Source organism: Osmerus mordax, chromosome 25, assembly GCF_038355195.1.
Source record: "Osmerus mordax isolate fOsmMor3 chromosome 25, fOsmMor3.pri, whole genome shotgun sequence".
Classification (NCBI taxonomy): domain Eukaryota; kingdom Metazoa; phylum Chordata; class Actinopteri; order Osmeriformes; family Osmeridae; genus Osmerus; species Osmerus mordax.
The window spans coordinates 7,867,137-7,883,664 of NC_090074.1; the positions used below are offsets into that span (position 1 = coordinate 7,867,137).

A 16,528-nucleotide genomic window follows, 5' to 3' on the forward strand; every position below is an offset into this window, starting at 1 on the left:
GGGGGGCGAATTATATTTATGATAATTTTGGACAGCGTGCGTGGTTGCCTGTCGTAGCACATTATATCAATATATTGGGGGGGACATTTTGACCAGATTTGAATATTGGGGGGGATGTGTCCCCCCCAATATGTATTATGATTACGGCCTTGATAGCTAGGAAATTACGCAAAATGATCCACACAATGGTTGAAAGGGAAAAGTAGTTTATTTTTAAAAAACGAAGGGAAACAAAAAGCAGTGGCACCGCTGTTTTACTGGGCGTCTGCATCCCCTGCAATGAAGGGAGATTGATTAGTGAAATTGAACGGGATACATTGTGCAATGCGGAGGAAAAAAATAGAAATGCCCCTTACCTCCAACCTGGGGGAGGATTATTGGGACCGAGATGGAGGGACGGTTGAATTGCGCCTCGGCAAGTGCCAGCTGTCTCTGGTGCAGCTCCAACCTCTGGCGCTTTATCTGTACCATTTCCTCCTGGAGGGCAGTCTGTCTCTCCAGTTGGCCCTCTATCCCCCGCAGCACCACCAGTTTCTCCCTCTCGAGACGCACTAGCGTCTCGCTGCAGGTGCAGGTCGTTATGGGGGGCCGCCATCTTAAGCCTCCCCGCATGCGGACACCGGGCCCTGCTGGTTGGCGTGCGGGGACAGGGCTCGGTTGTGGGGGGTGGTCCTCTCCTGGGGACGTACATGTCGCCGCTCTGCTCCCAGATGGCTCCTCGTCCTCCTCCTCCTCGCCCTCACTGTTTCCTGAGAGGCCCTCATCCCCCAGAAGGTCGATGCCTCCACCAATGCCTTCAGAGGCCGTCTTTCCAATTATTGATAACACTTTTTCCTCGTCGGGAGTGAGGGTTGTAGCACATGGTGCGCCACCACCCGTGCCCATGGTCTCTCGCCTCACCTTTGCACCTTTTTTTTTTGTTTGGCTTTGGAACTCCTGCCACTTTTTTCTTACGGCACCCCAGTCTCGCAGGCCACAGGGACTAGAGGGGGACATCTTTTGGGCTATGGCCTGCCAAATTTGGTTCTTCAGTACTATGTTTTTTTTGCCCTTTGTTCCCCCAAATAGGTCATCATGGTGCTGGCCGACCTCGTCCACCAATACGGCCATCTCCTCTGGGGTAAACGAGGGTGATCTCTTGCTCCGTTTGCTGGTTGTTTTCTCCATTCTCACATGTGTGTGCCCAGCCACAGGGGGGTATATATGCGTTAATGGACTTGATTACTACTTGAATACACCTGTTAGCTGTGATCCCACATACACACGCGCGCGCAGAGCCTAATTGCACCTGTGTGTGGGGACCACAGGGTATTGTGTGTGATTTCTGCGTTGATAAAGTGGTGGGTGATCGATTTGCCTGGCATCGATTGATTTAGTTTCAACACCACGGCGGTGGACAGCTCCCACTAAGAGCTTCTTAGGCGGGATCTTAAGAAGGCAGTTAAGAACGCGTCTGGGAAACACCCCTATCTTAGCGCTCCTTCTTAGCCGACCCCTTAAGAGCCTTCTTAAGTCCTTAAGAACGATCCAATCTGGGAAACCCGGCCAATGTCGGCAACTTTTTTCTCAAAGAAGGAGGAGAAGTCGTCTGCCATTCTTCCCAAATGGGCAAAGTAAATTTGGAACATGTGAGACCCTCAGTCATGACATATTAGACTATCAAGAGGAAGCTGTATTTGATGAAGATATCACAGTTGGGGAACTATACACAGCACTAGGAATGGGACTGTTAAGATTCTACCTGTGTACTAAGAGCCTGACAGATGAAGATGAAGGAGGATATGATGGGGAAAAATCTGATTTAAACAATGATGTACAACTGTGTCTATCAGTGACGAAGCAAACAGTCCTACAGCCTCATATGATGTTGCATGTGTCAACATCAAACTTCACAGGGTCAATCTTCTTGAGGAGATGATTAGCCAGGATTCAACACTCCTCAAACACCCTCTGAAATACACTTATATAGATGAAAGAGGAGCTGACGCAGATGGTGTCTCTAGAGATGTGTATGCAGCATTCTGGACAGAGTTTATAGACCACACAGCTGAAGGGGAAGACCTTAGGGTTCCATCACTGTCTCCTAAATGGCAGGAAGAAGTGGAAATCCATTGGCCGAATTCTACTAAAAGAATTTCAAGACCATGGATACTTTCCCTGTCGTCTTGCCCCTGTCTTCACAGTGGCACTTATTTTCAGTGAGAATGAAGTTTCGGAATAAATGCAGATTGAAAGTCTTCTCCTGTACATTAGTCAGATAGAGATCTGATAACCACTGCATAAAAGGAAGATGTTTTAGATGAGGACAGGGATGAACAACTTGATCTTTTGGACCGCTTGGATGTAACAACGCTTTCAACAATTTTTTTTTTTAAAGGCCTCCTTCTAAAAGTGGCACACGAGCAGTTAATCCAAAAACCAACATATGCAGGCGAGAAAAAAAAATATTAGTTGCTAGCCACTTCCTAAAAGAAGCGTTTGTGAGGCCACAAGAAGTACTCCAAATGTATGCGGATAAAAAGCCAACAACAAGAAAGCTTTTGAAGTTGCTGCAAGCATCTCCTAAAACTCAAGCAGAAAACCAGAGCTACCGTTTCCTGCAACAGTACATCCGAGGACTGGATGATGCAGGACTTAGAAGGATGTTAAGGTTTGTCACAGGGTCAGATATTATTCGTGTTAACAAGGTTGAGATCCTGTTCACATCAGTAGACGGACTGGCACGGCGACCAGTCGCGGATACCTGTGAGCCAACTCTGGAACTGCCTTGGACATACACTTCCTACCCAGAACTACGTACTGAACTGGGCTGAGCTGAAAGCTCCTACACATTGAGCATACAGTAGCTCAGGTCAGTAAAAAGTTCATCTTTCTGGTACCAAGCCATACAATAAATAGTATTTTTAGTTCAACATGTGCAATAAGTACATGAGTTATACGTTAAAGCCATTGTTACTCTAAAAAGGAAAAGAGTAAAATTGGGAGGGAACATGTAATTGTATTTCCTTCATCTCAATTCGGATAAAACAGAGATTCACATTTTCGGTCCTAAAAAATACAGAAATTATTTATCCAATCTGACCTTAGACTTAGATGGCGTCAAAGTCTCTCAAAGCCAGCTGGTAAAAAATCTAGGAGTCACAATGGACCCAGACCTTTCGTTGGAGTACCATATTAAGCAAATTCCCAGAACTGCATTTTTCCATCTACGTAACATAGCCAAAATACGAAAATTATTCTCAAAGGATGATGCTGAAAAACTAATACATGCATTTGTTACATCCCGACTGGACTACTGCAATGTGTTGTTCTCTGGCCTCCAAATCACCTACTTAAAAAAATTCACAGCGGGTGCAAAATGCTGCTGCTAGACTATTGACTAGAACCAGAAAGTTTGACCTACAAATCTCTGCATGGATTGGCACCACCTTACCTCTCTGGTCTCCTTGCACCCTATTGCCCCGCAAGGACACTTGGATCTCAAGATGCCAGCTATCTGGTGGTTCCCAAAATTAAGAAAAAAACTGCTGGAGGCAGGGTGTTCTCATATAGAACACCTCTTCTCTGGAACAAATTACCTGTCTCAATTAAGGAGGCCGATACTGTTTCGACATTGAAAATTAGGTAAAAAATGTTCTTGTTTAGTCAATTCTATGACTTAAGTGTAAGTGTGTGTATGTACTGTAATAAATATAGGTTCGTTCGTGAAGCAGGAAGTTACTGCTAAGTATTGTATGTCAGCCTGGAAGAACACAGGTACAAGGGTGGTAACAATATAAAGGTCTTTATTAGGTACAATGGTTCTCTAAAATTCATAAGCCTGGGAGGAATACTCCAGGGCACCGCACAGGCTACACAGGCATTTAAGGAAGTTGGGCTCTCCCTAGACCACACTCCACCCTCCCCAACTCGGTGAAAGCATGGCACCCTCAAGCTGGGCAAAACCCCCAGTAGACACCCCAACGCCACTGCGCTCTGGCACTCACTCGAACACGCACCTACGTCACACGTGTATAGGGGAGACCCAACTACCCGCTTTGACGGTTCACTGCTCCTCGCACCCTGTTCTCTCCCACCGCCAGGTAATTTAATAAAGCTAACTAAAAGTGGACAGGACAACAGTCAATAGGAATATACTTAGCTCGCCGCTTGGCGAGACCCTCCTCCGGGGTCTAAGCTTGGGACGTCGTCCACTTCCCGGGGAGATCGTTGGCTGGACGCGTTGTCGGCTTCTCGGCTTAAGTAGTTGCGGTCAAGTCGTCAATTAACAACGGAGCACTCTCCTACTTCCCCCGCCCTATAGCTTCTACAGGAGGCAAAATATTCCTCCCCTCCTGCCACGGGAACCCTGACCCCTCTCGCTCACTAACTTCGTCGCCGACAGTCCTGGTGACTGCGAACGCTCACCACCCGTCTCTCAGAATGCTCCACTCCGACCAGCCTTCTCTGCCTCGGCCCAGTCCCCCTTTTAACCCCTCCTCTATCCCCCCTATAATCAGCCACACCTGCACCCACTAATTAAATGGGCCCGCAGCTCATTTCCATTACACTACTGTTTGAATCGCGATTCCATCTTCTACTGCCGGTAACGTTGTAGACAGGGTTCTAAATTAATACCCACCAAATGCGGGTTCAAATTCATTTTGGCGGGTGTTAATAAAAACTCACTAGCCAGTTTGGCCGGTGATACATGAGGCATTAGATGAATGATACATAAGGCTCTGTTCTCGGCATGGTTCTCGGTCATTTATCCCCCTGGCAGTACTTCCTAAGTTTCCCATGAACACTGTGCCGTAATGCTACGTGATAACGTTTTATACGCCCATTGGCTGCGCGCAGTTGAAGTGAAAACGGCGCGATAAACCATGGAAACGAACGGAGCGTCCACCAGAAAACACAAGGAAGAAGTCAAACGAAGCATAGCGGATCATAGGAGGTAATAAGAGCTATCTAGAGTAGTAAAGTAAAGTAAAAAGTTAACTTAATGCGGCGGTGGTTAGGACAAACTTCTGGGGGCGATAGCACTAGAGAAACGAAGAAAAGAAAATGTAATGCCAAATGGCTGACGGGTCGGGAATGGCTTGTGTTTGATAATGAAAATGTTGTCATGTTTTGTAAGGATTGCCGCATGTAGTCTACGCATAAGAAAAATTATGTTGCTTACTGACACAGTCTAGTGTAATGTAAATACACTGTTCTTAATAAAGAGTATATTAGGTCAGTTTAATTAATTCCTGCTTAGGACAAAACGTTACTGTAAATGCATGGGCAGGAGTCAATCTCATCATGATGCGAATGGACGTTTTAGCCATTTACAATAAATCGTGTCCTTACTTAGTCAAGTGTTGGTGATTTCACATACCCTTGCATCATACTTCTGTGCTTCATTTTACTTCATTTCTGTGTTTTTCATGCCAACAATGTTAATAAAATGATCAAATGAATTCAGTGAAACTCATAATTGTTCTTATTTTCACCGGAAAGAATTTGGCTACACTTTTGGGGACACACATCTTTGTAATATTGTAATGGCTGCTCTACATAATGTTATTACAATTAACTGGAAATAAATGCACAGTTGCACTTTTCAAACTGAAGAATGAGTCATTTTTGGTCTGTCAGAAAATTTGAGGGGAGAAATGAAGCATGAAATCATAACAAGAGTCAATGCCACTCTCTTTTGTTCTCTATATAAGAAAATAAAGTTACTTGATCTCTAAATTAGTTTATTTATTACAAAATATGTTGTCATTTATTTGTGTAACCCAGGTTAAAAAAGAAATATAATTTAGTTAAAACTTTAGTAAAATTTATATTAGTTACTAAATCTATGATTTTATCTGATTAAAATGTTAAAAAGGTATCCTGGTACTTTAAGATACTATGGTTGTATGAGCCAATCAGAATGGCTGTAGCTCTTCCTGTGGCGGGAAGAAACGTCGGTTGCAGAGATGAGAGCTCGAAGAATGATGTTAGCAAGACTATGCCAGTGAGCGAAACAAGAATAGAAAAACTAAAGTGTTTTATACTCTTATTTTGATTTGGAAAAGTGTTTTATGTTACATTCTGTCTACACAGGTAGACTGTGGTTTATTTGTTGCTATTTCATAAGTTGACCGAGGAGTAAATGTTCGAATGCTTGAAGCTACGTTTCATGCAAGCAGACGGCAAAGATGGCGAGCCTCCCATGAAGAAAATCTACAATGGACAATAATCTTGCATCCGTGAGTCACCTGCGTGTTGAACTCATTCATCCCGGTTGCGGTAGGACAAGTCTGCATAAATGTGCTTGATCTGAGTGGAGTTACTGGACTTGGGATTTCGGTAAGCGTGGACTCCAGCGGACTCACTGGTAGTCGTCAACTTTCCTTCTGCGTCACATCAAGCAGAATTAACGCTAGCATTGGACTGCCCAACATAATCTCTAGCAGCGGTTGCAATTGATGAAAAGAGACTGATTATAACTAAATGTTGAATATAATTCACCATAGCTTTTCATATTGTTGACTTGTGAATGTTATATTTGATTTTACTTTCCTTTTGTTATTTTCCTTGTTAGCCTATGTTGCGTTGAACTGGCAAATGAGTATGATACTGCAAAAGCTTAGCTTCAGTAGCTAGCTCACTGGCGTAGTATATTATTAGGAAAATAACGAGATCCTAAGATAGTTCTAACTAAATTGAAATAAGATCTTAGGACTATCTGAGATTAAAATTAGAAACTAAAACTGAGTTAACTCAAGATAATAGATTTTGAATGGCAAATTAAAGAAACTTTAATTTAACTTAAGATAAAAGTTATCTTTGAAACCAACTAGGTTGTCAAACTAAGACAACAAAATAATATTTCTATTATTTTCATTCATTCCAAAAAGGTTGAAACTTGAATAGATCGCATTTAAATGCAAGATTGTGTCAATGTTTTGTAAATTGGGTATGTAAACTGTTATTTGGTACCATTTACTAATTCTATCTTCTTCTAAATTATTTCTACTCTTTTATATAAACAAGCCGGCATTTAAACGTACTTGTCTTGGTCTGGGTGTTATTATCATGTAACTACCAACTGCTCCTCCTAACCTAGAGCCTGGTCCAAACTTACTTATCTATTACTTGTAATAAGTGCTACATTTTCATTTTAGCAGTTCACAAACATCAATAAGTGAGGCTGTTAGTAGTTTCACTGTATATTGTCATCCCACATTGAACATTTAAAACCAATCCGCATTGGAAACGCAAGTGTTGACAAATGTATTTCAATCAGGAGAGACCTGGGATGAGTGAACGATGTTTATTACAGAATAATAAATGCACTGTGGTGTTTGGAGCTTGAACCCCACGGGGAATTATATAGATCAACGGGCGCCTGCCCAACGCCCGAAGAAGAATCCCCCACGGAGTCCAGACACTGGTGGCGGTGGCAGCAGCCGACGACCAATCGAGCCGAAGACTGAGACAGGAACCTGGTGGTGACGGGGTGGTGGAGGGTCGCGCACTTGATAGCATGAACAAACTACACAGGGAGAGAATCATATTTAAAGGCACGGATCATGTGACGCCATTAATTGATAGGCGGGAGCGCTAATCGACCTGAACCCCAGTGACCACCCGACCAGAGAACGGGGGAAGGAGTAGTGTACACTACGATTAAGCCCGAGTGCAGGGATCGGTCTTGCCTGACTGAACTTGCACAAGCTTCATTTCAATCAGGAGAGACCTGGGATGAGTGAAAGATGTTTATTACAGAATAATAAATGTACTATGGTGTTTGGAGCTTGAACCCCACGGGGAATTATATAGATCAACGGGTAGGAAGTTACAGACCAGAACAAAAAGCAAAACATACTCACCAACAGGAAGGAACCATGAACCGCTGGGGAATAAGTAACACAAACACAACACGGAGAGCGACCGACATGGGTGCACAGCACCGATCGGAGCGACCGCAATCAGTACGAGAGTGTACAGAATGACCTAGGCTAAAAGCATACATACCCGGGCCGGATCCTGCAGGAGATGGCAAGCCACGGACAGATCCGTAGACATGTTCCTATACCGAGAACCCAGGGGAAAGAGAAGCAATGATTGTAGGCTGTAGCCTCCTGGCCAGAGGCCGATGCCCTAGTGCATGAATGAGTTATGTGCTAGAGGGCCGACCCGCTCATGCTGTCGGTGTTTGCCTGGGCTGGCTGAGGCCCGACGCCCTCAGGAATGAAAGTGATAGCCTTTGCGGCTTTGGTCGGCTAGAGGGCCGACGCCCTGGGTCTATGTGGACAGCCTGTGCCGCCTGGAGGACCGACGTCCCCGCGTACATGACCTATGTAGGCTAGAGGGCCGACGCCCTTGAGTCTATGTGAACAGCCTGTGCCGGCTGGAGGACAGCATCCCCGTGTACGTGACCTATGTAGGCTAGAGGGCCGACGTCCTTGAGTCTATGTGACAGCCTGTGCGCTGGCTGGGGGACCGGCGTCCCCGCGTACGTGAGTCTAAGTGTGCTATAGGGCTGACGCCCTTGAGTCTGTGAACAGCCTGTGCCGGCTGGAGGACCGGCGTCCCCGCGTACGGATGACCCTATGTAGGCTCGCGGGCCGAAACCCTTGAGTGTGTGAGCAGCCTTTGCCCGCTGGAGTGCACGTGAGCCTTTGTTGGTCGGAGGACCGACGCCCTCGTAGCTTGTGATAGTCAGAGAGGCAGGAACCAGGGACCCTCTGTTTGCATACAGAAACCAAGTCGCTGTATCCGCAGGCAACGTTAGCATCGAGCCTGTAAACACGAGACAGTTTAACGAGAGACACGGTAACAACACCGAACACCAGTTGTTTGCAAGTACTCACCGAGAGCCGTTAGGGCCGTAGCGATCTTTGGGCCTCGATGATGGCAGCAGAATCAGGACGAACGTATGAAGAGTACGCTGATGAAGACCAGCGGCCCAGCTGCTGCAGAGACGCGGTGGACACCCCTTGCAATGCAGCGGACGTCGCAGCGCCTATTCTGAATGAATGGCCTGAATACCGTCCAGGGGGAAGGTTGCATTTGGCTACGACCTGTGCTAGATGATGGCTGAACGAGGATTGTGACATGGGATTATTGGTAGGGGTTAAGAAGATGGGGGAGAGTGGATCGGAAGGGTACCTCATCTTTACGTATCTAAGCATAGATCAGAAAGGACTCCCCGTGTTAGCAATGATGATCGTGAGAGCTTCCGGTTTTGGAATGTTTGAGAAGCAGATAGAAGAAATCAGGGTGAAACGTTAAGTCAGAAAAACACACATCAGTGACAGGATTGAACACGTTTGCTCGAGTTGTGAATTCCCCGCACCGTAAAAACCCATAGAAAGCCATTAAAAACATACAATCCAAGAGGGAATCGACGTAGGGGGAAAAGCAACCGCGTCTGAGCACCGAGAGCATGGCGTGCAGAATAGAAAGAGTGAAAGGGAGTCTATCATCCACATAAGCGGGGAAAACTTTGCCTATGCCTTTGAACAGAAGTTTGACTGCTGCATTAGTGAAAAGGTTTGGGAACGAAGGATCAAGGCATCTGGCATTGAATTGAATACCTGCAACCAGACCTTTAATGTAGCGTGGCTGGAAGTGGCGAACATCAGTGCAGTGACACACAAAAGCACACACCACGTTAACAGACACGGGTACCAGCGGGACAGACAGAACATGGCGTACGTTCTCCAGGCGAAATCGTACGATCTAAGGGTGGAAGCAGCCAGTCCCTTCCTCATATAACCCTTAGCTACCTCTAAATATGCCTGCAGGGAGTGCTCTTCTAATCTAGGACCGGGGGGGGGGGGGGGGGGCAGGGGCCACTGGCTGGCGTACGGGCACAGATCTCTGAACACCTGAAAGTTGAAACGGGACAGGGAATCAGCTATAACATTATCGTGGCCTGGCACGTGACGTGCTGTGAGGATGAAGCTATGATTAACGGAGAGCCATGTGATGCACCTCATGAATGACATGATGAGTGGTCAGTTAGAGCGGCCCTTGTTTATGATGCTCACCACGGCCTGATTGTCGCACAACACAGCTATACGCTTACGATGCCACGACTGGCCCCACAGGTAACAAGCGACCACGACGGGGTAGATTTTGTACAGGGCGGAAGAGGCCCCGGGCGCAGCGAAGTCGTGGGGCCAGGGGCTGGCGAACCACTACTCATGATAGAACCCCCCAAAACCAACAGACGGCGTCGGTGAAGAACCGCAGAGAGTCCGAAGACCGCACCACGTCCTCGAGCAACTGCAACCAGAACGATAAGTCGGACCGGCAACCATCGTCCAAGCAAACTGGATTGAGCAAGCCAGACACGGAGGACGCCAGAACGAGCAACCGGGAGATGAACGAGCGGCCCTGGGGAATCACGCGCATGGCGAAATTGAAATGCCCGAAGAGAGACAGCAGCTGCCACTTAGTCATGACTGAAGACGCCACAAGCGACCGGGCCATGCCGCATGTGCGCTCGAGCTTCTCAGCCGGCAGGGAAGCCTTCATCTCTACCGTGTCCAGCGTGATGCCCAGAAACTCCAGGCGAGTGGCCAGCCCGAGAGTTTTCTCGTCAGAAAGGGGAACGCCCAGGCCGCGGAACAACTTTTTCAACAGCAGCTGGGAAGCGCCGGACGCATCGGATGGAAGATCTACCAAGAGAAAGTCGTCTAAGAGGTGGAGCAACGCGGGGACCCGGACCCGATTTAACAGGGGCCTCGGAAACCCGGTTGAAAATGGAGGGGCTGCTCCTGCTCCCGAACGTGAGGCGCACGGCGAAATAAAACCGATTCTCCGATTTCATCCCGAGCAAGTGCCACTGGGACGGGTGAACGGGGACGATCTTGAACACGTCAGTGATACCTGCTTTGGAAAGCCAGGCACCGGGCCCCGCCAGCTTTATGAGCTTGATGGCGTGGTCCACGGTGGCATAGTGAAGCAAGAAAGGCTCGAGGGGAATGAGCCCGTTAACGCCAAGAACCGGACCGGAGCACAGAGCAGACAGGTCCAGGATGAGACGTTTCTTACTGGAATGCTTGTCACGACGTGAGGTGGACCCAAATTTAGGGGAGTCGGCAGGCATTGTCAAACAAAGGGTTTAATACTCAAAAAACCGGGACACAGACAGGGTAACACGCAGCAACAAAGGGTAATGCTAAGACCAAGACTGGACACAAAACGGGAACCTAAATACACAGAAACAAACAAAACACAGGTGGACACAATGAAACTAACGAGAACTCAACGAGACACAGGTGAAGACAATGAGACAGGGAAACACTAGGACAGGGCAAAACCAAAAACGGGGGCACGGCTGTGGCCGTGACAATACTTCCGCGTAGCGACGCCGAGGGGACTACTACGAAACAGTGGAAACGGGGACGAGTCGAACGGGCCTATCACATAGCGCTTACTGCACTCTCTGGCCAGCAGCTGGGAAACGACGGCCGGCTCCCGCTGCGCGGACTGGAGATTGCCTAAAACCAGCGGAGAGGACAATGGACATGAAACCCCCACCCTGAACCCTTGAGTCAGCCCAGTGAGCAGATGATCGACCAATACGGAATCGGGATGGGACGAGAGTTCGAAAGCCAGTGCAGAAACATTTAATGGAGTGGATGGGTGCTCGGCCGTTAGTTCGGACCACCACAACGTCCTCTCTGAGGGCTGCCCCGACGTGGGCACACCGACCACGGATGGGCTTCCTGACAGCCGCTGCAAACATGAAGGAAATTACAATTGCCATAGGAGCACACACTCTCATTGTAATTGTTACAGATAACCCTCCTGGAAGCAACGTGCACCTTGCGGCCACGAACGTCCACGTTCACCTTTCCGATGGAAGAACCAAGCCTGCGAGCGCGAGGCTGGGACCCGGGATCCCCCGGAAGAAACGGCACCATTAAACAGAGAGGAGCAGGATGCCCCAGGCCGCCGCACGTTCCGCACGACCAGCAGCTCAGTATCCAGCACGGACCAGTCCAGCAACACGTTCGAACGGGAAACGTAGCGAGCAGCCTTGCTCGAAAACTCCTTGTGGTACTGGTAAAACAGGTTTTTCCCGTAGCGCAGATTCAGGTCCCCAATGAGAGTCATGTACCCGTCTAGTTCCTGCCATATATGGGGAAACACGGAGCACATCACGGAAGATCCCGAAAGCTACTAGAAACTTCCCAATCGACAGGTCCCTTGCCAACCTGGGGTCAGCAGAACGGAGCACCGTGCTGTACTGATCGCTGGTGGAGACGCTCGCGTCACACTCGGGCGAGGGGAGGATCAGCCGAATTAAATTGATATTCCTGCCTTGCAGGATGTGGGATCTCAAGCGGGGGGTAATGTCAGCCCCCGAAGGGATGTAAGGCCTACCTGCTGAAAGAACAGCCACTGCAGAAGCCAGGGTGTGCAGTGGCTCTTCCATGGGCACGAGGGGCGCCGAGGAGGGGAGCGGCGCAGCCACTGGAGCGGAAGCCCCAGTGTTCTCCAGAGACCACAGGCGGGCATCAATTGACTGAAGGGAAGACGCCAGGACCAGAAGGGTAGAAGAGAGGGCTTCCCCGGGAGGATCGGAAACGGGAACAGGCAGAGGGGCGACTGCAGGGCCGGCAGATGTGCCAGCGTCCAAATCCAGCACTTCCGGACGGCGCAACTTCTGCGTACAAGGAAGTTGCGTATGCTTCCACCCTGACGGCCAGGGCGCGGAGCTGGGAAAGCCCCAACCCGGGTGCTGGAAGGACACCCACGGCGCGCAGCCCTGCCTCTAACGCAGACCCGTCGGAACCCCGACGAGCAGCGAGCTGGGAACTAAGTCAAGCAGCAGGGGAGGCGGAACCCGGAACCGGGACGACCTCCTCAAACAACTCCAGCTCGTAATCCGACATAGCCTCCGAAAACAGAACAAGGGAGGTCCAGCCAACACAACACACGAAAAGCAGTCGCGCACTTGATAGCATGAACAAACTACACAGGGAGAGAATCATATTTAAAGGCACGGATCATGTGACGCCATTAATTGACAGGCGGGAGCGCTAATCGACCTGAACCCCAGTGACCGCCCGACCAGAGAACGGGGGAATGAAGGGCGTTCTTAGCGAGGGGAATGAGTAGTGTACACTACGATTAAGCCCGAGTGCAGGAATCGGTCTTGCCTGACTGAACTTGTGCATGCTTCATTTGGTAACATCAGTGACAAAATTGTTGTTCAATGTGAAAACAAATATAAAGGGTTCCAAACAAGAAAATTGATACTGTTCTGCCCCTTATCCTGAAACACAAATCACATGTATTGTTAAACATAAGTACACAAACACACTCTCACATTTTTTATTACTTTGGCAAACCACTTGTTCATATTCCTATATTCTTCCCTGTTTAGTGAACTTGTTAACTCATAAATTAAATAAGTTTCTCTCATAGCAGGCTTACCACTCAGTAGTATCTGTTTTTTTTTATCCAGGACATTTAGACTGTTTTTTCCTCTGCACAAATCAGGAAAGAAAACAAAAAGTAAATAGTTGTGATTAGTTTTACAAAAATGTCTCACAAATTCAGTAAATCATTCAAAACTAGCCAAGGTATCAGTTTACATTATGCAGCCCCACCTTAATGCTCCTGAGCTCTTGGGGTAATTTATACATGTTTAAGGATGTATGCTCTCAGGAAGAGATACAGCTCTATGGCTTCATCTGCTGTGGTAGGTGAGAGTAAGAAGTTCTCTGCCATTATAAGGCAACATAAGGGAGTCAGGTGGCTGAGCGGTGAGGGAGTCGGACTAGTAATCCGAAGGTTGCCAGTTCGATTCCCGGTCATGCAAACGGACGTTGTGTCCTTGGGCAAGGCACTTCACCCTACTTGCCTCGGGGGAATGTCCCTGTACTTACTGTAAGTCGCTCTGGATAAGGGCGTCTGCTAAATGACTAAATGTAAATGTAACATAAGCTGAATACAGTTTCATCGCAAGGAAATGGTCCTCTGTTGGCATTCTTGTTTGCAAGCCTCCACTGCTTCCTGAGAAACCCCTTTCAGGTGTTGTTGTCCTCCAAATAGACGAGGGATAGTGTACATTATAATTGGACGTCCATTTGGAGCTACTGCATGTCTGCTGTTGCGGATAATGTGGGTATTCCACAAATGTGTGACTTGCTGCAGCTCTTCCTGTAGAAGGAAAATACAGGCGATAACAAAGATAAATGTAACACTTCATTTTGGTCAATATGACACATGCAGTTGGCTACATACTCTCTCAGACAAAAAAGAGGGTGAGTGGGAGTATCTCTCAGACACACACGCACACACACAGGGACAGAATGTGTTCTTAAAAAGCCCCACCAGCTTTCGATCTGTTGGTTGTGATTACTGGACCCGGAAATGTATCTATTACTGATGTGGCGATCCGTACTCAATCGTAAGAATCTCTGCCATTGTGACATTTTCTATTCCGAAATCTGCGCGAATTCTGGCAGCTGTCCCCATCCTGTTCTCAACTTCTGCTATGAAATAAATAGCGATGATTTTGGGATTGTGGTTTGTTGAATAGGCATAAAGACAAACCATACGTCTTGAAAAGCCATCAATCGCTCCATTTATGCATATACCATATGGCTTTAGTTTGTCATATGAGTCAATGTGCAACATGAAATTAGGTCCAGGGTTTACAAACGCTCTTATCCAGAGCGACTTACAGTAAGTACAGGGACATTCCCCCCAACGGACACAACATCATTTGGCACGGCCAGGAACCAAACTGGCAACCTTCTGATTACTAGCCTGATTCCCTAACCGCTCAGCCATCTGACCTCCTAGGGTTAACTTACATGCGTCGCCTCAGGCGACTTCCCCGTCTTTGCTCAACACCACGGGGGTCTAGAAACTTTACCAAATGCCTCAATGTACTTTGGGTCACAACATACCCACCTTGGATGCAGTTTAGATGGTGTAGCTTGTATCCATTAAGACTCCCGTGCCCCTCCAGCTGATCATTGAGAAATGATCCTAACCAGGGGCGATTCTAAGATCAGACCTTTAGGGGGGCTCAGCCAGTGCCGGTCCTTCCTATAGGCGACATAGGCGCCCCCCTCTTCATGCCGCTTAGGGCGGCATGAAGAGGGGGGCGCATCCATCAAGTGCATCCATTAATTAACCCTCCCGCACTACCAGCAGAGGGCGCCAACCGCGCCATATGTCCGTGTTGTCGTTGGGGCGGTGGGGCCCAGATTTGCGCTCCCGGGGGGGTGCGGGGGGGGTCAGCCCGATTATCCTGTGGTGTGTCCCCAGCATTAGTAGTTTCAAGTATTGTTCTAGTTTTGGAAACACTTCTGTCTTTTTGACCTGTACCTAATTTTTGGTTTACTTTCCCTTTTTATCTCCAATAAATACCCCTGCGCTCTGTGCTTGGATCCAGTCAATTCCGTCTTTTGGCATTCATTACATTTTGGTTTGGAACAGGAAAATTATAGCCTGGTCCTAGCCTGACCCTCGTACATTTCATTTGTACAGAGGGTCTGGGATCGCTCCATTGACAAGCGTTAACTTCCTTGAAGGCAGGTACTCTGTTGAAGTTTAAAACTATTGGATCTGCCCAGAGCCCCTCTGATCTGCCATAACCAATCGCTAGCGTTCGCCTTAGCCAACTCCTTCACCACTACTGTAACAGAGCTAGCTGCCATAGCTGGACAATCAAACATTTCCAAACACCATGGGGAGGGCCACAACATCATGGCCACAAACAAAACTCAGCAAAGATTGTTCTTGCTCCGGCTTTAACTATTGGATATTCGGCAGCATTGCCACAACGGACCGAATGGCTTCGCTCGCATCTTTCTCCGCCGCCATTAGGGAACTACAACACAAACTCACACGACAGCCACTCCCTCTGTTCGCTGATTGGCCGGTAGAAAATTAACCGGAGACATCTGACTTACTTACCTCATGGCCAGACCTAGTACAGAAGCAAAATCAAAATTGAACGGTAGTACGTAGGAGGGCACAGCCAGGCTAGCTCAGCCCCCAATGAGACTGTGACATGGATACAGTGTAGCGTCCCCAAGCTTTAAAGGATGGTCACTCTCCAACTGATGCTTCATGCAAAGCTTTATTACGTTACTGCAATGCGTTCAACACCGTAAGAGCTGAAACAAACATATATATATTCACATTACCATTTGCAATTTACAGGTGCCGTTGCTAACAGTAGACAATTGGCTAACAATGTTTTACGAAATTAACAAACCTTAATTTCGTAAAACATTGTTAGCCAATGTTTTAGCCAGGGTTAGCTAACCCTAACCCTTGTTCTCCCATTTACTTGGGGGCTATAAAAATAAAGTGGCCTTTAATTTCCATAACTCCGTAATTCTCTTTTATATATAACCTTTACTTTTCCTTTGTCTTTCTTAAGTTATGCACATCAGTCACTTCTTCACATGTAGAAAGTGCGCGTTTATTTAGTACTTCCGTTACCCATAATCCCGTGACGTACATTTCAAATTAAAAGGCTATAGGAAGGCCACTAATAAAATACAGCAGTAAAAACAAA

At 47.5% G+C, this 16,528-nt stretch overlaps 1 protein-coding gene across 1 annotated transcript; it reads right to left on the reverse strand.

The window, feature by feature from the left end:
- Nucleotides 1-225: 225 nt before the first annotated feature.
- Nucleotides 226-1,241, reverse strand: LOC136933803 (myb-related transcription factor, partner of profilin-like). The gene is made up of 2 exons (XM_067229326.1): nucleotides 357-1,241; nucleotides 226-274 (listed from the first exon to the last, which is right to left on the reverse strand). The coding sequence occupies exons 1-2, from the start codon at nucleotides 1,165-1,167 to the stop codon at nucleotides 255-257; spliced, it is 831 nt and encodes a 276-aa protein (XP_067085427.1). The 5' UTR covers nucleotides 1,168-1,241; the 3' UTR covers nucleotides 226-254.
- Between the last annotated feature and the right edge of the window lie 15,287 nt (nucleotides 1,242-16,528).